We start from the raw sequence: 21,967 nt of genomic DNA, 5'->3' as shown, positions 1-21,967 counted from the left end.
AAGGGAGGAGGTGGGCACTTTTTGGAAAATGAGAAAATCACTAGCTATCCCCATTAGCTATATTTCAAGAAGTAGAATAAGGAAATGTGTCTTGACATATGCTTTATGACATTTTGCAAAGTTGCATTATTTTTTGTGTTTTGTAACTAATTTTAGTCTCTGTGCTATATATCCAAATCATAGCCCTTAGTTTGACCTTCCAAGCCTTCTACCACTTAGCCACATTTCTTCTTTACAGGGACAATTTGTTTCAGCAAGCTCAATCTAATTCTCATTCTTCACCAACAACCTGTTTGTTCTTGACCCTCTGTTCTATGTGTACCATTCCCCTCTGCTTAGGAATCTCTTCCCTATCCTTATATATCCAATCCAATCCAAAAATCCAACTTCTCAAGAAATTTCCCACTTCTGGTTTTACTTTTTATTCTATATGTACGCAGAATTTATGATTAATCATATGATCATAGGATAAGATATATCATAAGATCATATATATATTTGGAGCTGGCAGAGACATTAGACATCATTGAATTCAGCCCATTCATTGTTCAGATGAGGAGGCTTAAATGACTTTCCAAAAAAGCATATAGCTAGTAGGTATGCAAGATAGGATTTGAATTTGAGCATTTTTCACTCCAGCCCTCTACACTATATTCCATGCTACCTCCAAGACAATACCAACATTGAGAGTTATTTCACAGGTAACTCCAAGTTCAAGAATTCCTAAGCGTAAGCACTGTATTTTCTAAGAAGTTATGCTCCTCAGAGAAAGAAGACAATAATTCACATGGTCTGCTGCAGTGTCCTGATTGGATCACAAAGCCAGATAAAAGTTCCTGCTCTAAGAGTGCATCACAGTAAGAGATCTAAAAATTTCAACTTAACCAGATGTTGAAAGCAGTAGAAACCATAGTTGAGCAGCATCTGGCAACATCCACCAAGGCAACATCCTGAAGTATTCAGCACAGCCTTGATTAGCTGCAGTCGATAGAGTAGTAGCTATTTGAGTCTAGACATCAAGGTAAGCACAAAACACTGTAAGACATTAGACTTCCTATAGCATAAGAGATAGGAGTTACCCCTCTCCAGGTACATACTGATCACATATGTGCCTTTCCATGCCTTTATATAAATTTTGTGTATATCCATTCTTTGTACTCATCCTGAATATATTTGTGGGAGAAGACACCCCCTGGTAAACAGGAGAGATGTTTTGTTTCCTCCTTTCTTGTTTCCACTTACTTTTTCTGTAAATACTTTTGCTTTGAATTCATTGTACCTTCTGACTATTTAAGGCAAACACATTGGTGAAGACTTCTAAGTTTAGCTTTAGGAATATAGACTAATAATAATTACCTTGAATATAGGGTAACTATTCTTTGGGGAATCTATCCTCATTATAGCAGATAAGTATTTAAATTAATTTAATTTAATTAATTAATTTAATTAAACTAAATGACTTTTTAAATGATTGAATAATTTTAAACAATTATTTAAATAGAAATATATGAGAATAAGGAAGGGCATTTAGGTCTAGGGAAGCAGCCTAAGCCAAGGCAAGAATTAGTAGAAGAAAGTAGAAGAAAGAATTGACAGAGTTAGTGATTTATTGATTCCCCCTTATATCTAGTACCTACAGTGCTCACTAAGTGTATAGAAGTGTCACAGGAACAATACTATTATATCACAAAAGTGTCACTTGGTCTAAGGGCTGCATGCAACCCACAATACTCTCTAGTTTGTTCTGAGCCAAACCAAGACATAATTTCTATCTGATTTTAATGTACTGATATATTAATGAGAAAAAGAAATATATAAACATATATGATTTCTAAGTCAATATGAAATCCCTTAGGGATTCTTATATATAGTACAGTTTAGTGACCCTTGTTTCTTTTTAGATTTTACATTGCAGCTCTATTCCATACATCCATCTTTTAAAGTAACAAAGGGTTTTTTAAAAACAATTTAGCTTTGAAACAAAAACAGCAAACAAGCAAACAAAAAAATAGGGCATCTAGGCAGTGCAGTAGATGGAGCACTGGCCCTGGAGTCAGGAGGATCTAAGTTCAAATCAGGGCTCAGACACTTAATAATTGTCTAGTTGTATGACCTTGGGAAAGTCACATAACCCAACTGTCTTGCAAAAAAAACAAAAAAAATAAGCTTTGATGCATAAAGTATTTTGTTTTGTTTTAATTTTTCTGAGTAATTAGTTTGTTTGCTAAGGGCAAGATCCTATTACCTAAAGCTACTTCCTAAACCCTGGAGTAACTTCTCTGACATTGTTGAGTAGCATCTCAACAAAATCAAATACTGATTATAGAGGTTAACAAATGTGTGGATAACACTACACTGGGGATGCAAAGACAAAATGAAATACACCCCTTCAAGGATCTCATATTCCAGATTTATTATAGGATTAGAGGGGGAAAGAAGGAATGAGTGGAGACATTTGCTTTATTGAATTCTAAATGATTTTAGTTAACACCAGTAGAAGTTTATCTAATATCATATCCTTGCCTACTAAATGGTCTTCCCTAGAGATGAATGGATGCAGTGTTCAAGAAGTAAAAAGTTTAGTCAGCATCAATTTTATTTATGAAACTAATTAATTCTAAACTTATCTCACAAGAAAATTAAAATCTCAATCAGTTTTATTAAAAAAAAGATTTTAGAATACAAAATGAAGGGAAATATAGGAGAGTCCCAAAATATAAAAAATATGAATGGGGTGGAGACATTATGAATAGAGTAGTCTTGGAAAAGTATCAGTCATTTGTGATGTTTCTTTAGAAAACGGAGCAATCCAAACACAAATCTATAATTGACAGCCAGCACTTGCTAAATGGGGAATCTTGCCATATCTAAATCTAAGTTTTCAGTATCTCTAAGGGCAGTTATCACTGTAAGTTCTGGCAAAGTTTCTTGATCTAAAACAATAGAAATCCTGAAAGTCATTTTGCATGAGAGAGTCATAAAGTACTAAAGAAATCCCTACAGGAATGTTTTCATCAGCTGCAAACGAGAATATAATAGAAGGCATAAAGATTGCAGATTTCCAGGGGGAGGTAGGTTCCACCTCTGGCACCATCCATAGAAAGAAAATAAGTTGTAATTACTGCCTCTCAGGAGACTGCTAAACAGCCAAAGAATTTTACAATACCTTCAGAGGAATATGTCAGTGCACGTCCATTGTTGTCACATTGGAATATATGTCTGTCAAGTATATTTAACTAGCAGTACAATTTTGATTAAATTAAGAATCTGAGAAGACATTTTCATAAGCCCAATGCAAGGTTAAAAGTTAATCTTTTGAGAGTTGATATGAAACAGGTGGATGTCTACACTTGTCTGTTAACATCTGTCCCTCCCTTTTCCTCAGGGAAAAAATCTGTCATATCATTTCAGTGTCCAGTCAGTTTGAACTGATGTCTGAAAGTCCTACCCTCTGCCTGAACCCAAGCTGTTCCATTGGCAGAATAGGGCAACTCTTGAATATATTTATGCTTTAATCATCCACACAGATATGTAAACTACAGACATGCAAAAGACAAGTCTATAGCAAAGCTTGAACTGTAATTAAACCTGCCAGATTTGGAGATGTGTTCTTGAAATATTCTTATGTTTTCTTTATGTTCCAGGGGAGGCAAGCATTGAAAATTAAATTCACATTGTCAGTGGTCTGTTTTCTACTGAATTTTGTGGTCAAAATCATTTTCATTCAGTACATAAAAGAATTCATCATTTTTTCCAAAGCACCACCCAGGGTCTGCCACTGTGATGTTCTAAAAACCCCCAGTGCTTGTATAAACAACTGGTTCAGCTAAGAAATTTGTCAACTAGAAATCACAAGTTTTGAGGAATTTGTAATGCAGTTTGCCATCTCTAGTTGCAGAAAGATTGCATAATTCTTCATTTACAACTTTACAATAAGAATCATTCAAAGTAATAGTTATGATACAGAAAAGGAAACAAATTAAATTGTATAAATTGCATATATATATATATATATATATATATATATATATATACACATATATATATACACACCCACCCAGAAATGCCGACAAAAATCATACTTTAAATTCAAATTGAAAATGCTTCCAAATAACTGAATCATGATTAGATCTGAAGTTAAAAAAAAAACCTTCTGTCCTTTTCTCTTGTAAACAGGCCTAATGTGAGATTTTCACACATATATGCACATTAGAAAGGGAATAGAAAGGATATAATCTGACTTTTTAAATTATTCTGTTATAGAAAAACCAGAAAACTTTGAGAAATTAAACATTTTAAGTTATAGCACTCTCTTATATAAACAACTAATATATATATAATCAAATTTGTTTCAATTCATTTTGAAATTTGCCATGGTTTTATTCTTTATGTTCAAATTATAAAGTTTACAAGCACAGCAATAGTGTTTATAGGTCAGGAAACACAAGCTGGTAAAAATGTAAGATTAAAGTTTGAATATTTATAGAGTCCAGTAGAATTTGACTAAAACAGCTACTTACAGAAATTATGTAGTAATAGTTTGATTTCATCACTATTGATATTCCTTCCATGGAAGGAAATTTCAGTCCTTCCAAGTATTCTCATGCTGCTCATTTCTTATCCCTGTCTTTCTGTAAGTCCATTAAGGAGGATCAGTCCAAGGTGTTGGAGCTCTTTATCCAATTCTAGTAGCATTGTCTTTTGAATAAAATGGAAACAAAATTTCAAGATAGAAATAATATTATCTTTGACAACTGACTAAAACTACTTCTTTTTGTCTATTTGTTTTCAAAAGATATCGATGAATGTGAGACAGGGACTCATAACTGTAGGGCAGACCAAATCTGTATCAATTTAAGAGGATCTTTCAGCTGCCAGTGTCGCCCTGGATATCAGAAACGAGGAGATCAGTGTGTTGGTAAGTACCCTAGTAGAATAAAGCATACTGGTTCTGGATGACATTTCATCTGTAAGTGTTTAAATTCTTATGATAAACCATCTCCATATTCATAAAAGATGACAGCTAATGATGGGGGAGAGGAGAGAGAAAGGGAAGAGTACAAGCCATTTATGAAACACCCAACTATATGCTTGTATCTTAAAGTTATCTACTTCCCTGCTTCCAGCCTGGAGCTGAGTGCCTGTACTCCAATCATTAATTCTGCTGACTAAACCTTAAGGTTGGAAAAAGATAGTCTAAAAAATCATCAGGGACTCAACTTTTGTTCACAGTTTATTGCAATAGTTTATTGAATGCAAAGAACATAGAAAAGTCATTACTGTTGAAGGGATATAGAAAAAAAATTGCATTCAAAGTCTTTTCAAGAGTATTGCATCTTCTCAAAAACATGGAGTTAATATTGACAGTAGAGCAAATAAAGACAGTAAGCTACTTGTGAGCAAGGACTATATTTTTACTTTTCTTTATATTCATAGCTCTTAGCAATATTTGGTCCATAGTAAGTATTTAATAAATGATTGTTGACTGACTTGACAAATATCCATTAAAAATGAACAAAAGCACATAGAATAGGAACACACAAATATAACTTTATAACAAATAATGTGAGAGTTTAATATTCACACTGAATCTTCCTATAATGCTATTTATAATAGGATGGAATTCAGGACTCTTAGAAGCTTGTGTCAAAAGTCCCAAGTCAGATCTTGCAAGTTCATCTTGAAGATCAATGACTTAAAGGATCTCAGTATAAATCTCTTTTACCATCAGATAGCTCTATCACAGAGTAGTTACAGAGACATAAAAATTCAATCTTTATTATATGTAAAACAATTCCAAATTAATTAGATGTTTTACTGAAAATATTAACCTTTCTCTGTATTGTTTTAGTGTTAGGAAATACCATCAAATGTCTATTGGGTCCAGAGCAGCATGCTTAGAATCTGAGGTAGCTATTACACACAATAAAATCTAAAATACAAGATAACAGATGAGAAACATCACAGCAGAGTGGAAAGTATCCTGAAATTGGAATCAGACAGCCTGGGAGTTGGAGTTCTCATTCTTAAAGCTTGTGATACCATGAGCAAGTTACTAAGTCTTCCTAGTCTTTACCCATCTTTAAAATAAGAAGGTTGCAATAGATGACCTCCGAAGTCCTTTCCATCTCTAAATACAGGATTTTATGAGCATATAAGATGTACAAGCAAAATGATTAGTGAACTATAAGAAGAAACAGGTCATTACTGCCAGGGTAAGAAAGGAATGTGTCATGGAAGAGGTGGCACTTAAACTTTAAAATGATAGAATTCAAAAAAGGGGTTTCAGTTGTGAGGAACAGCATTGTCAAGAGCAACAAGCCTTGAAAATGTCCGTGGGGAAAGTATTCAAGAGATAAAAGAAAAATTAAAAGAGATAGATGTAGAGTAGCACCAGATTGTAGATCATTTTGAATGCCAAACAAAAGAAATTAGTTTTCCTCAGTAGGTCAATGACAAGCATTGCAGTGTTTTACCCAAAGGAATGACCTGACCAGACTTAACCATAAGGAAAATCAGTCTGGCAGTAATGGAAATAGATTGACTTAAGGACAGAGAGAACAGCAGAAGGAAGACCTGTTAGTAGGCTCCTTCAATTATCTAGGCAGGTGACATTGAGCAGGTAGAGCATTGGGAATAGAGAGAAATTGCAGATTCAATCAATAGGGAATCGATTATTTATTGGCTATGAGAGGAGGGATAGAGATGGGAAGAACTTATACATATTGATACCACAGACAAAAAATAATGACTACAGAAGAAAAAGCAGGTTTGCGAGGAGAGATAAATTTAGATCTGTATATCTAAGTCTGAGGTACTAAACATGTATTCTGAACTGAAACTCTGGATCTCCATAAACAGATCTTGAATAAAGGTTCATATTTCAACACCATCTACATAAAGGTAATATGTGAAGCCAGGAGAGTAGATGAGAGATTATAGAAATAAAGAAGATCCAAGGATAGAACTTTAAAAATACCCACCTAAAAAGATCCAGATAAGGAAGGTAAAACAGCTAAAGAGACAAAGAAAGAATAGTGATAGAGTTGGGAAAACCAGAAAAACCTGGTGTCTCAAGTCTTTCTGCATTCAAATTCAATCCTCTCTCCATTATGCCCTCTTGAAAGAAAATTTTAGTGGTTAAGTGGAAATGGAAGTCAGATTTCAAGAGGTTTTCGGGGAAGAGATTATGATGAAGCAAGTGAAGATAGTAATGTAGGCTACTTTACCAAGGATTTTCTCTATGTAAGAGGAAATAGGGTAATAGCTGAATAGTGTATAAAGGTCAAAGGAAAGATTTTTTTTTTAGAATTAGGAAGATCTGACTATGTTTGTAGGCAGATAAGAAGTCAGTTTGAAAAGTGTGTGAGAGAAAGGACTTCTGAACCAAAATCCTGTAAGGATGGTGAGAGATCACCATCACAGCATTAACTAAAAGGAGTAATAACTCTCGTCTGACACAGGAGTGCTACTTTCTAAAGCATGATTTTATCTGTTCCATTTTACAGAAGAAGAAACTGAGACTGAAAGGTTGTTGTGTCTTGTGAAAAATTTAGTGATGGACCTAAAATCTAGATTTCTGGACTCTTGGACCTGGATATTTTCCAATGTATCACCCCAAAATTTGATTTCTGATTTATATTACTCATGTTTTAGATATTCCTGAGATATAACCCCCTATATGATACACTAATATTTGAAAGTAAGCATTGCATTCTTTAAGTTTTTGCTTACAGATGATACTATTCATAGCTGATTTTCATAAATAACTCATCACTCTTCTTAGAAGTTTGTGATGGGGCAGCTAAGTGATACAATGAATAGAGCACCAGCCCTGGAGTTAAATCCTGTCTCAGGATAATTATCTATCTGTTTGACCTTGGGCAAGTTACTTAACCCCATTGTGCCTAGCTTTTAAAAAAAGGGGAGAAAAAAGAAGAAACTTGTGATGGGCGAAGGAAAAGACATATTCCCACCTTCCTAATATCATGGTGAAGTTTAGATCAAAGAGTATTCAAGGTAATGTTAAGTGTACCCCCAAGTACCACATACAGAAAAAAAGGTTTTGAATTTCCAATCCTTCATGAAATTTATTTGAATTCACCCTTCTAAATTGGGACCATAAACACAAACCACTGTGCAAGATGAATAAGTAATGGTATTTTTCTCTGTGATATCCTAGACATAGATGAATGCAGCATCCCTCCTTACTGCCAGCAAAGATGTGTGAACACCCCAGGTTCCTTTTATTGCCAGTGCAGTGCTGGCTTTCAACTGGCAGCAAACAACTACACCTGCGTAGGTAAGTCATCTCAGCTTAAGGGGGATGCCCCTTTAGCTTATTTAGTTCTCCAAAATAGAAATCTATATGTAATATACAAATAAATAAAAGTGTATCTCCCCCACCACAGCATGGTGTATTGCCAGTTTGGTGTTTTTTAGTGAACTGGTTTTCATCATAGTCCCTTAAGCAATCCTCAGACTGAAAAGAAGACAATAACCAATCTGTTTTCCAAAACATATCAAGATGTGAATGGAAAATTTTTTACTCTCAGTTTTATTTCTCCTCTGTGTATGCATTTAAAAAAAAACTACAGAGCGATTGATGTACACACACCAATTAGTCAATAGCGTGTGAAATAAGGGTTGGAGGTGCCAAGGAGACTGGGGGTTATTGCAAGTTCATGTACATAAACTTTCCACTGACAGCACCTCCAATTCTCACATGCTGCTTCTCTCTTCAGAATGCACTGTCACGGCACACAATTTTAAGATTGGCATGACATGGAAAGAATCTAGCACGGGAAAAATGCCTTTTCACAATATTTTCAGTGCCTCAGAGCATTGCAAAACTCCGTATGGGTCTCAAAGGCCCATGTTATAATTGTAATGGAATTTAACAGAACCTATTTAAAAAGTAATAAATAGCACAGATAAATCTTCACCACAGCATGCTGAGAGACCATATCAGTGTGTGTTTCTTATATCAATTATTTATAGACTTGGCATTTTGTACCTGAAAAAAGAAAGATGTTGGAATGTACAGTTTAATAGCAACACTAAATTGTTTTTGGAAAGGTTCATCACACGTTAGAATAGCTGTCATTCTTCGAAAAATAATTCCAGTGTTTCTAAAAAGGAATGTAAAGCCCTGATCTGAAATTATTCCAGCAGCAATGAAATCTAAATTGATGTTCTCCAATGAGCTTCTGCAGGGCAAAGGATTCAGCTAGGGAAATCAGCCACTTGTCATCAACTGATGCAACCGGTACAAAGAAAGAAACTATGTTTAAAGATACGAAACCTGTGCTTTCAGATATCAATGAATGTGATGCCAGCAACCAGTGTGCTCAGCAATGCTACAATATCCTTGGTTCATTCATCTGTCAGTGTAACCAGGGATATGAGTTAAGCAGTGACAGACTCAGCTGTGAAGGTGAGTTATTTCTCAGATCATGTCAAGTGTGACAATGTAGAGGTGGCAGGGAATGGGGAGGAACCCCTGTACCTGTTGGGAAATGAATTTATGCTCAGAGAAATTCAACACTGAATTTCAAATATAATATGGCTATAAAAATGGGGCAGTTGGGTAGTACAATAGATAGAATGCTGGGCCTAAGGTCAAAAAGACACATCTCCATGAATTCAAATCTGGCCTCAGACACTAGCTGTGTGTCCTTCACAAGTCACTTTACCCTAACTTGTCTCAGTATCCACACTGGAAAATAATCTGGAGAAAGAAATGGCAAAACATCCCAGTATCTTTGCCAAGAAAACCCTAAGTGGGATCGTGAAGTCAGACATGACTGAAATGACTAAACAACAACCAAAAGTAGACTTAGAATACGAATTATCAATAGGAAATGGAAGTCAAAATAAATTATGGTTTTATGATGGATGACAGGCCACCTAACTCTCATTTAAGAAGAATGTGCTGTAGGCACTTGAACAACAGATAGGGTTCAAGATGGTTCCATCTCTGCCACCATTTGTTCAGTGATTTGACTATGTTCAAGTCATTTCAATTCTTGGTTCTTAATTCCTGCATCTGTCAAATGAAAGAGAACACTGGATTTGGAGGGTTCTGATGCCAATTCTACTTGTATCTTAGAGGAGAAGGTGCCCTATAGGTCATCTATCCAGTCCAATCACCTCATTTTTCACATAAGGAAACTGAGGTCTAGAGAAGTGAAGCAGTTGTCCCAGAACACACAGGAAAGTGGTTAGAAGAATTCAAATTTGGATCTTAACATTCCAGATCCAATACATTTTTCAGTCTGTCTATGACTTAATTTTTCAGGGCCTTGGTTTCTTCATTTGTCAAAGGAAGAAGTAAGACTATGTGATCTATTTCCAAAGATAGAATCTTATATAATCCAGAGTCACAGAGATACTGAACTAAGCCTTGTTTCTTTGTTATTTAGTTGATATGGGAAGAAAAAAGTAGCTTGTCCCTTAAAGAGAATGAATGTGCAGAGTCCCACAAGTATAATTCAAAAAGCATGAGATTTTCCTGAGGGTGATATCATCCACATTTCATTTCCCTTTCCACCCAAAGGATCCTCCAAGTTTCACTTGGGGCCATGAGGGTCATACCCCACCCTGAAAGCCCCACATCATGACTACTGTACTTCAGATTAAAAAAGAGTTGCTCCTTGGAACTTGCCATTGCCCCTTCTGAGTAAATGAGAGGGACATCACCACAAAGAAATGTGAAGCACTCCTTGCCTCCAGGCTTGAGCATGCCATTTCCCCAATCCTGCCAGGCCTTCCTACCCTGCCAGGGCTGGGACTTTTTTTATTTAATCTTCAGATCATCTTTATGGCAAATTCACTCAATTTCTGAGTTTAATTTTTTAAAGTATGCCTTAAGACTGCCTACTCAACAACAAGGGAAATACTTATAATTTATTAACTAGTTCATTCAGTCTGGATTAGAAACTACCTCATCCCCCAAAAAAGATTCTATCCAATTAACTTCATGCCCTGAAGATCAGTTAATATTGTTAACTTTTGTTAAAACTTGACTTTTTCATATTATAATTCTGTTTGTGACTTAAAGGTTGATATGTTTATTTTCATTCTATCACCCATTATGAAATATAAATATATCTACAAATATATTGAAATTAGCCCTCAGTATAAGTAGCCAGACTTTGTCTTATTCCCCTACTAAGCTGCATGAGGGCAATGAGTGTGTCCTATCTAAACTTTGTTCCTTCTCCAACAAAAAACACAATATTCTTGCATTCAGCAGGCACCTCATAATATTAGAATTGTATTTTTAATTATACATGTTTATTTTTTTAATATTATATAATCTTAGAGCCAGTGTGGACTTCAGAGAATACCTAGGAATAAGTAACTAGGTGGAAAAGTAGATAGATTGATGAACCTAAAGTCAGGAAAAATTTGAGTCCAAATTCAACCTCAGAAATTTATTAGTTGGTTGACCCTAGAAAAGATCACTTAACCTCTACTTTTTTTTCAGTTTTCTCAAATGTAAAATTGCCAGTAATAATTGCACCTATATATCTGGGCTGTTGTATGAATCCAATAAAAAAAACTATCAAGTGCTTATATAATACCTGACTACATAAATGTTAACTTATTATCTATAACCTAATTATTATTATCTATATATTATCTAATATTATTATCTATAGCCTAATATCTATATAATAAATAAATCTCTTTTTCATTTCTGATTAGTTGTCTTTGACACATGGAACTCAATAACAGGGAATATCCTCCCTGTTTTCACTTTAGAATGTAAGCTCTTAAGGGATTATTTAATTTTTTTGTATTTATACTCCAGCACTTAACATTGATACATAGTGGATGTTTTGACTGATTGCAGTGAATTTGTTGAATGGAATTAGTTCTTGTTCTCTTCTATAGATATTGATGAATGCAGAACTTCAAGCTACCTTTGCCAATATCAATGTGTCAACGAACCTGGAAAATTCTCCTGCGTGTGTCCTGATGGATACCAGGTCATTGGGAGTAGAACCTGTCAAGGTAAGATCCCTTATCTCAGTACTTTCAAATATTTGGCATTAGCTGTGAATTTCACATGGGGGGAAGGTTAGAAGAAAAAAAATTGCTGAATTTTCCACTGCTGATCTTCATTTCTCTATGCTAGCTCATGTCAAACTCTTTCCTCTATCATTCAGCAAGAGAGCAATCAGAACAAAGCTCCTTGCCTAATTCACAAATGATTTAAAACATTAACTTTTCTTAAGATATTGGAACCAGTTTTTTTCCTAGTTCACTTAGGTTTTCATGGATGGAACTTTTTTTTGAAATACAAATCTCAGCATTACAGAACTTTGTTGTACTATGTGTGATCAATAAGTTTCCAATACTCCAGGAAAAGAAAATTCTACAATGAGCTTGATTCTCTCACTGTCTGATGTTCAAGTAAATAATTTGGGTTCTTTTGGAAGTTACATAAATTGTTTTAAGATTATCAAGGTTCTAAATTAGAAAGTCACATAGGTACTGGGAAAATAGGATTTCTTTTGTCATAAAACTTGCTGTCTGCCTGTTCATAGTTTGAGTTCTTTGGAGAAAAAAAAATCCTATTAATCTCAATCTCTGTGTGTTACACTTAAGAATAAGAATATTAAAATTTATGCCTAAAAGCAACAAGAAACCCCATAAGTAGTATAACTTCAAAGATTCAGGAAAAAACTCTTTTTGCCAAAATTATGCCTCTCTCACCTACTCTATGAAATGTAAATTTTTATTAATGTGGGAGTCAAAATCCACTAATGTGGAAACAAGGTCATAAGCAATAAAGCTCAAAATGGATATATTAAATGCATATTCAGTGATATTTGATCCTTTCTTGAAAGTAGGATTTGGATGAACTCAGTAATATTTATTTGCACCTTGTCTCTCTCATCACAGTGGACTCTTTGAGGGCTTTATTTTTGCCTCTGGGCTTAGAATAGTGACAATCATATAATAGATACTTAATAAAAGCCTTCTTATCAAAAATAGGCTTGGAAGTAATGTTATTCCCTTAAGGGCAGAGACTATTTTCCATTTTGTCTTTCTATCCTCATGATCCAAATAGAGACAGCAAAGTGGTACAGCAGATAGAGAGCTGGATCTGGAGTCAGGAAGACCTGAACTCAGTTCAGTCTCATCTTCAATTCAACTACTTATTGTGTGACTCTAGGCAAGTCACTTAGCCTCTGTCTGCCTCTGTTTCCTCAACTGTAAAATAATAATAGTATCTATGTTCCAGAGTTGTCATGAGGACCAAATGTGTAATATCTGGCCCAATTTGAGATGATAAATAAGGTGCTTAATACATTCTCTTGCAATTAGAAGATATTATATAAATACTAGCTTTTAATATGACCTAGCATAGAACCTTTAACATATTAGGCTTTTAATAAATGTTAATTGAAATGAATTGAATTTACCTTGGACTATGCCAAAATAAATTTATTAAGCATTAAATGTGAGGGACTGCAATCTAATTTCACCCTGCATACTTTTCTTTACCTATAGCCCAATTTGTAAAGAGAGCATAATTACCAGGGTACCATTTTTTTTTAGTTTGGTTTTTTTTTTGCAAGGCAAACGGGGTTAAGTGGCTTGCCCAAAGCCACACAGCTAGGTAATTATTAAGTGTCTGAGACCAGATCTGAACCCAGGTACTCCTGACTCCAGGACTGGTGCTTTATCCATTACGCCACCTAGCTGCCCCCCAGGGTACCATTTTTAAATGATGCTTAGTTCTTTAAAGTTATAAAAAAGACCTTTTACCTTAAATTCTTTAAGTATTCATATAAGCACCCTTACTCCAAGTACTAGACTTTTCATAAACCATAGAAATCATGTACCACCTAAGAACTGATAAAACAAAAACAATCTTTTAAAATCCATCTAGATAGATAAAGGAGTTAAATATAAATTCACCTTACTGGAAGTCATGAATGAAACTGAAGCATAAAGGTTCTTTTAGCAGTTCCTAACCTTTAATTAACAAACTGCTCTTGGCTTTTGGTAGAACTAGAGAACAAATGGTACCTTTATACTTCTAAAAAAATAACCAAAAAAATATTAAGGGGTAAAGTCTGATGAAATTTATTCTGGTAGAATCTAAGATTTCTATTATTAGCCCCATTGAGTTTATAATTTCTTAATCATTGGATCTTAAAAATTATATGATTTTAGGTTTTTCTAGAGTTTTAGATTATTAAATAAAAGTCAGAGACTCAATGTTTATTCTTTGCATTAATTTTTTTAATAAAATGAAACATGGAAGACATTCATGTGGGTACCATTTATTATGACATAGTGGAAACATTGGTCACCAAGGAATAATCTTGGCTCAATCACTAATTTGGGACCTTGTACAAGTCATGTAACCCTTCTATATCAACATTAGATGTTAATACCTAGCCCTATTCTACCTCACTAGATTATTGTGAGATTCAAAGAACATATAAACATAAAAGCATTTTGATGAAAGGTAAAGTGATACACAAATACATTACATTAAGGAAAAAAAAAATCTGTTCCTAGTAGTTTTTTTTAAGGTGTTCGTTTTTACAAGGCAAACGGCGTTAAGTGGCTTGCCCAAGGCCATACATCTGGGTAATTATTAAATGTCTGAGGCCAGATTTGAACCCAGGTACTCCTGACTTCAGGGCCAGTACTCTATTCTCTGTGCCACCTAGCTGCCCCCTAATAGCTTTTAAAAGGAAGACAGATACCTATCTTTGAAATGGTCTGACTATTATCCTTTCAGTAATCATGACAATAATGATGTAATCTCAGCAGCTGGTAGCATAGTGATTGGATCCCAGGACATGGAATCATGAAAACCTAAAGTCCAATTCTATCTCAGACACTAATTAGTTATATGACCTAGGGCACCTAACTAAATCTCTATTTGCTTCAACTTCTCCCAGAATTGTCGTGAAGATCAAATGAAATAATATTTTTAAAATACTTGTAAAGTTTGAAGCACTATATAAACCATAATAATATTTATTTATATTATTTGTGTATATTAAAATATATTATGTTTATCATATATTTATATATAATATCTATTTAAAGTTGTCTAATAATTGCCAGATACTGTACTAAGTGCTTTATAAATATTATCTCATTTGATTTTTACAACAGTTCTAGGAATTAATTCTAATCCTCCTTCTTTACAGTTGAGGAAAATAAGGTTAAATGACTTGCCCAACTGAAGCCGGATTTGAATTCATTTTTTTCCTGACTCCAAGTCCTCTATCCCACACCATCTACCTGCTTTATTATGATCACAAAGATTCCAAAAAACTTTCCCCCAAAAAAATCAAAATAGTCCTGGAAAAAATTCTGGAAAGATAGTAGAATGAGTAAAAACTTCAAAATGCAAGATAAGAGGAAACAAAAAGAATTATGAGAAAACACCATAGTTATACATGGCCAAAACTGAGAATTTCAAAGAAACTGGTGAAATCTAACAAAAAATATAAAATACTCAAACTAGAAAAAAAATGTATTGAAACATTAAACAATCCAACATTAGAAGTTGAACAAGCCACAAATGAATTATCAAAGGAAATAAAAAATCACTGGGACAGATGGATTTATAAATGAATTATATCAAACATTTAAAGAGCAATTAATGCCTCTTCAACAAAAAGTGCCCTCAAATGCTTTCAGAATCTTTTTAATGATAAAATATAGTGCTAAAATCTAAATAAGTAAAAGTCAAAAGAGAAATATAGTCCAATCTTGCTAATAAATACTAAAGTAAAAATATAAATAAAATCTTACCTAAGAGATGATGGAATTTATCTAGAAAATAATTCATAATAGCCAATTTGAATTCTAGAAATGCAAGAATCATACAAAATTAGAAATAATCAAACATATAAAGATAACAAAAAACACAATTATTTCAATAAAGATTTTAAAAGCTTTGATAAAATATAGTATTTATTATGTTAAAGAAAAAATACAAAACTAAAAAGCAGATGAATGAATGGGAGCCTACTCAAATGTGATTTAAATGCATATATTTAAAAACCAAGATCTAGCATTGGTTGTAGTAAACACTAGAAGATTTCCCAGTATAACTGGGTAAACCAAAGTTACCTCCTCTCACCATTATTAATCAATGTAATTATCAAAATACTAGCTGTGGCTATAAGATAATGGAATAAAATCAAAGGCATAAATATCAGCAAAGAGAAGAAAAATAATTCCCTATTTGAACATGACATGGTAGAATTTCTTAAAGAAAAACCCATGTCAACAAAACAAAAAAAAAAAGATAAGAAAAACCCAAATAGCAAAAAAGACTATTGCAATCACCAACATTTCCATAAAGTACTAGCCTAAAAAAGAAAAGAAAAAACAATGAGAAATTTATTTAAATTAACTACAAAATAAATAAAATATATGGTAGTAAAACTACAAGACACTCAAGATTTATACAACATAAAACACTCAAAAAATAAGGGGAAACAAATAATTACAGAGGTTCACTACTCATGGTGGAGCAATACCAATATAATAAAAATAGCAATGTTTTTTAAATTAACGTACACATTTAATGTTTTTCCCATCATATTATCAAGATAATACTTTTTAGAATTAGAAAAAATAACAAAATTCATTTGAAAGAACAAAAACTCTAAAATCTTAAAAGTAATGATGAGAAAAATTAATGCAGAAAGGAGCTTACCATTAGATTTCAAGTTTTTTTTTAATAGTAATAGTAAACAAATTTTTTGGCACTGGTTAAAAAAACAGAAAAGTAGATCTGAGGAATAGACTAGATAGGCAAGAACATGTAATCAAAAGCAGTTACATAAAAGAAGTAATCCCTTTTTGACAAAAATGATGGGAACACTGGAAAGAAATTTAGTAGAAATTTGGTTTAGATAAATATATTATATCATTTTACCGCATTGAGTTCAAAATAGGTAAACAATATTAAAGGTCACACCATTTAAAAAGAACAACAGAAATATTTCTTAGCTATGGCAGGGAAAGAATTCTCAAACAAATAAAAGGTAAGACAGGTAGTTTTGAATACATGAAATTTTAAAGTTTTTTTATTAACAAAAATCAAGAAAGACAAAATTAGAAGAGAAACAAAGATGGGAAGTTTCCACAAGAATTGCTAATTATACATGACCATTCCAAAACTTATTCTAAATCATTAATAGTAAGGTAAATGATAATTAGAACAACTCTGAGTTTTTACCTTATTATAGTGGAAAATAAAAACGGTAAAAGTTGGAAATAGTCAATTTTGAAGAGTTATAGAAATAAAAGTATACCTAGGCACTATTGATAGAGTTGAGAAATGATCCAACAATTCTACATATTATTTTAAATCTATTTGAGGAAAATTGCCCTCACCTATCTATACCCTTTGACCTAGGATTGCCACAATCAAGCATATACCCTTTAGGAAAATAAGTCAGACAATTAAACACCAGTATATTCCGAGATATTCATAGCAGGTCTCTGTGTAATAGTAAACAAAGTACTTCTACATCTGGGGATGGCTGGAAAAAATTATGATATGTGACTATAAGGGAATATTCTTTTTTCAGTAAGAAAAAATGAATTTTGAGTGCTTCGGGTAAATGTGGGGAAAAGAAGAGAACAAAGAGAACAATACACATATGGACTACAACAATGTATATGAAATTTTCACTGAAAGGAAGTAGAGTTCAAAATAACTGAAAAACTAGGAAAGTCTCAGAAAAGAAATAGTGAAGAAAGGGAACTATCGTATTACCATGTATGTTATCAAATATCCTTATTAAATCTAATACTTTTGCTTAATTATTTTTCTTTGTCATGAGGGAAATTGTGAGCAATTACTGTGACACTGAAACAAAATGCTTTTATAAATTTTTAAGAGTTATATCATCTCCATTCTTTAAAAAAAGTTCCTTCCTTGTAAAATCAGTATTTGACATGTATATACCTTTATTTGCATATAAAAATTATTCTGACCTATCATCTCTAGATATAAATGAGTGTGAGACAGCAAATGAATGCCGGGAAGAGGAAATGTGTTGGAATTACCATGGTGGATTCCGCTGTTATCCACGAAACCCTTGCCCAGATCCTTACATCCTAACATCAGAGAAGTAAGAAAAAGTTAAATCTTTCTCCAAGATGGGCATAATTCACAACTCAGAAAGACAAAACAACGAGCTTCTTCATGAATATGTTTATTTTTAATGCTTTTTTTGGGTTTTTTTTTTTAACAGTCGTTGTGTCTGCCCTGTATCAAATGCCGTGTGCCGAGAGCTTCCTCAATCTATAGTCTATAAGTATATGAGTATCCGATCAGATAGGTCTGTGCCATCAGATATTTTCCAAATCCAGGCCACTACCATTTATGCCAACACTATTAACACTTTCAGGATTAAATCTGGAAACGAAAATGGAGAGTTCTACTTACGAGTAAGTATTTTACATTAAGTCTCAGCTTTGAAGAAGGGTATATGATGCAAGTGCACCACACTAAGTTGGGCATTTCCAGTCAGTCTTAAACAAAAGTAGAAAACTAATTATTAAAAATTTCTTTTTTAATCTCATGATTTTCTTTTTCATTTTTCACATACAATTCAATGCACACACTGGATCCCTAAATGAGTTGAGAAATGTTCTCCTTCCTAAATGTAACTTTTTTGTCACTGGTACTCTCACCATTCTCAATCATTGCAAGCTGCCCTTAAAGTCATTTTCCCTCCCTACTCTCGTCTGTCACTGAACCCTTTCTCAGAGAATCTCTCAGATCTACTTTCTTTACAACTGTCATCACTTGAGTTCAGCCACTTAACACATCATGACTGGATTACTGCAGTAGCCTCCTATTACAGTTGGTTTCACTGTTTCCAGTCTCCCCCCGTGCTAGTCTATATAATTTCAGTGAGTTTATTTTTGGTATTAAATCTGGCACATGTTAAAATGGGATCAACACCCTTCATAGAGCAGTTATAAGTTGGTAGGGGCAATTTCATTCTAAAATAACCTTATTCATGAAGTTAAAACTTTCTCAAAAATCCCTTTAGGAATAGATTATTCTTAATCAACTTTAAAGTCAAAGTTTCATTTAAAGAAAAGGAAAAATAAACTGGGGAAAATTATGTTTGTGGTAGGGTTTGCACATTTTTAAATGTTTTCATGTTTACATGGTTCTGTGTATTTCTTTGCCAGTGAGCTAGAAATGATTAATTTCTTATAACTGACTTTTAAAAAGAAAAAATTGGTCATCTATAACTTTGACCTTATAATTTGCCACTCTCTTTGTTTACCTATAAGGGAGCATGGTTTCATTCAATAATTAAAGTCTAAAGTCTAAAGTGCCACACATAAAATTTATTAGAGTAATTTTTACTTCCTCAGATAATGCTAAATTGATAATATTGAATAATATAAATAACTATGATAGTTCACAGCAGTTGAATAGAAACATCTCAAAATCTTCCTTTTGAAAAATTAATTTTGAAGTTTAAAGTAAGCATAATTTAAGATGTGAAAAAGATATTCCTGGGACAACTAACAAGCAGTTAAAAATGGAGCACAGTTCAATCTGTTCTTTTCTATGAACTCTTTTCTATATGTACTCTTTGAGAGCTGAATATAGTTTGTTTTAGGGTACTCCTTAATAATTAACTAAATCCCTTATTTTTTGCTATTGATATGGTATATTTAAATATAAATACCACAGCTTGCTTATTTAAAAACTAAATACTTTTCCAAATGAAAATAATAAATCTTCCCTTTCATAAATGAGATAAAGCACTGACAACTTCAGGGTTCTAAATTTTAGTTATTTTTTTATTATTTGATTCAAAAAGAATTTTTAAAAGCCTGTAAGAATATGATGGCCCATAGTAATAAGTGATAAAAACCACAGTTGTTTCATATTCCATAACTCAAAAATTAGCCATAACAATTGCTACAAAGTTTCTCCCAGTGAATTTTTCACTTGTGCAAAAGTTTAACCCTTAAGTATCAAAGATTAAGACCTACTTATTTAGTAACTACTGTGTCCTACTCATCCACCCAATGCTGGTTGTATTGCAGAATGAAGAAGAAATAGTAAATGTATTCTTGCCCTCAGAGAATTTATAATTAGACAAAATTAACAAATTTTAAAAAACATAGGACAGTTTTGTACCAAGCCAATTAATACTGACAATAGAAAACAAAAATTTTGGGAAAAAAAGAACAGTGTGAACTGCTGCAGTTAGTCAAAGAAAGCTTCCTGGAGAAGGTGAGAAATACACTGAATTTTGATCTGTACAATGACTTTAATTTGAGTAATCTTAATCAAATGAACAGTGACCAAAGAGGCTAATCACTTGACCTTTCCACAGTATCACTTGATGCCAGCCTATTCCCATTTTTCTATCAAATAAATTCTGATTAAAATTATCACAAACATTAGTCACCAAATATTAAAATTTTTCTTTGTGGGCATGGATAATGTTTTTGTATCCCTCACAATGTTTAACACAATGCTTTGTACTCAGATGATACATACTTGCTGAAGGAACATTGTATAAGAAAATCTTTTTTAAGATACTATCACTCCATTTCTTCTAAGCTTCAGCACAAGTTTATGTGAAAAGTCACTACAAATGTTTCCTTCAACCTTCATCTTCTTGCACTGTCAACTGGCATTAAGCATGCATTCATACTCTTCTCTAGTCTTATTTGTCCTTTGAATTACCTTGCAAAAAATAAAAAAAAAGACAGGTAAAATGCTATAGAGTGACTCCCATGATCTCCATGATACCCATCTGATAGAGGGGCTCTTAATCTGGGACTCCTATGCTTGTTTGATTTTTTTAATACTTTTATCACTGTTTCAACATAATCTATTTCCTATGTTATCCTTATTTTATGTATTTTAAAAAATATTTTTTTTTTTGAAATGGGTAGTTCATTGACTTCACTAGGCTGCCAATGACAAAAAATGGTTACAAAATCCCTAGTCTAGTTCAACTATTTTTACTTTACAAGTGAGGAAACTGAGACTCAAGGAGTTTACATTAAGTGACTTTACTGCAAGAAAGAAAGTAAGGGAAAAAAAGATTTTTATACTCAGGTTCTCTCACTTCAAAGTCACTGCTCCTTGCTCTGTGCCATAAGACTTCTTATTTTTCAGTCAGAAGGGAATAATTTTCACCATTTAATTAATGTCACTCAACAAACATTTACCACCTAACTTGCTTGAACATTCTACCTCCTTCCAATTATTCACCTTGCATTTGTGTATCATCGGTTTCTGTAGTCTTGCTACTGTTTCACAGTCTCTGTCAAAAACATCTGAAAATAGTTTGTTTCTGACTTTTAAAAGAGGCCAAGCCCTTTTTCTTAAACATTGCAAAATTTCATTCAACTAACAATAGTGTTAAAGAAATATATTGTGATTTCTCCATAAATGTCTTTTTTAACTACATAAAGATTTAAATTGTTTAATTTTACAAATTCATAATATGCTATAAGAATACAAGGCCATGATACTCTCCCTTCAACATAAAAATGATTGTTCGGTATTTTTAATATGTTTATTAACACAGGCAAACAAGCAAATCACTGAAGATTAAACATTTAAATTAATTGTATATATTTATTATAGTTATAGATATTAACTGAATTCCCACACTTGGGAAGCATTAACGTTTGAAAATTTACCAACTTTAGAACTTACTCATGAACTCGAAATTTCTCAATTAGTTGAAACAATCATTTTCATATTATATGACTGTAATTTTATTATTTATCATCTTTAAAATATATGAGAGCATAACTAATTTAAATATAGAAATAAAACATTCAGATGTAGACTAGTATTATGGCATTGAACACTATCTGAAGAGTATGTTAAATACTTTTAAATGACATAACCACAAATGGTTGATAATTCCCAAGGCAGTTCTCAAACTTTTTCACCATC

General features: G+C 33.0%; 1 protein-coding gene across 4 annotated transcripts in view; it reads left to right on the top strand.

The window, feature by feature from the left end:
- The window catches only part of EFEMP1 (EGF containing fibulin extracellular matrix protein 1), a 77,299-nt gene that overhangs the window by 50,912 nt on the left and 4,420 nt on the right, over window positions 1-21,967 (top strand). For all 4 annotated transcript variants that reach the window (XM_074206499.1, XM_074206491.1, XM_074206484.1 and 1 more), the window contains 6 exons: window positions 4,796-4,918; window positions 8,183-8,302; window positions 9,317-9,436; window positions 11,902-12,021; window positions 18,017-18,140; window positions 18,264-18,459. In XM_074206499.1, coding sequence (XP_074062600.1) covers window positions 4,796-4,918; window positions 8,183-8,302; window positions 9,317-9,436; window positions 11,902-12,021; window positions 18,017-18,140; window positions 18,264-18,459 — 803 coding nt within the window. The remainder of the gene's footprint in view (window positions 1-4,795; window positions 4,919-8,182; window positions 8,303-9,316; window positions 9,437-11,901; window positions 12,022-18,016; window positions 18,141-18,263; window positions 18,460-21,967) is intronic.

The sequence above is a fragment of the Macrotis lagotis genome, chromosome 1, assembly GCF_037893015.1.
Source record: "Macrotis lagotis isolate mMagLag1 chromosome 1, bilby.v1.9.chrom.fasta, whole genome shotgun sequence".
Lineage (NCBI taxonomy): Eukaryota > Metazoa > Chordata > Mammalia > Peramelemorphia > Peramelidae > Macrotis > Macrotis lagotis.
Note: the sequence above shows the minus strand (reverse complement) of the source record. Positions and strands in the feature narration are given on the sequence as shown.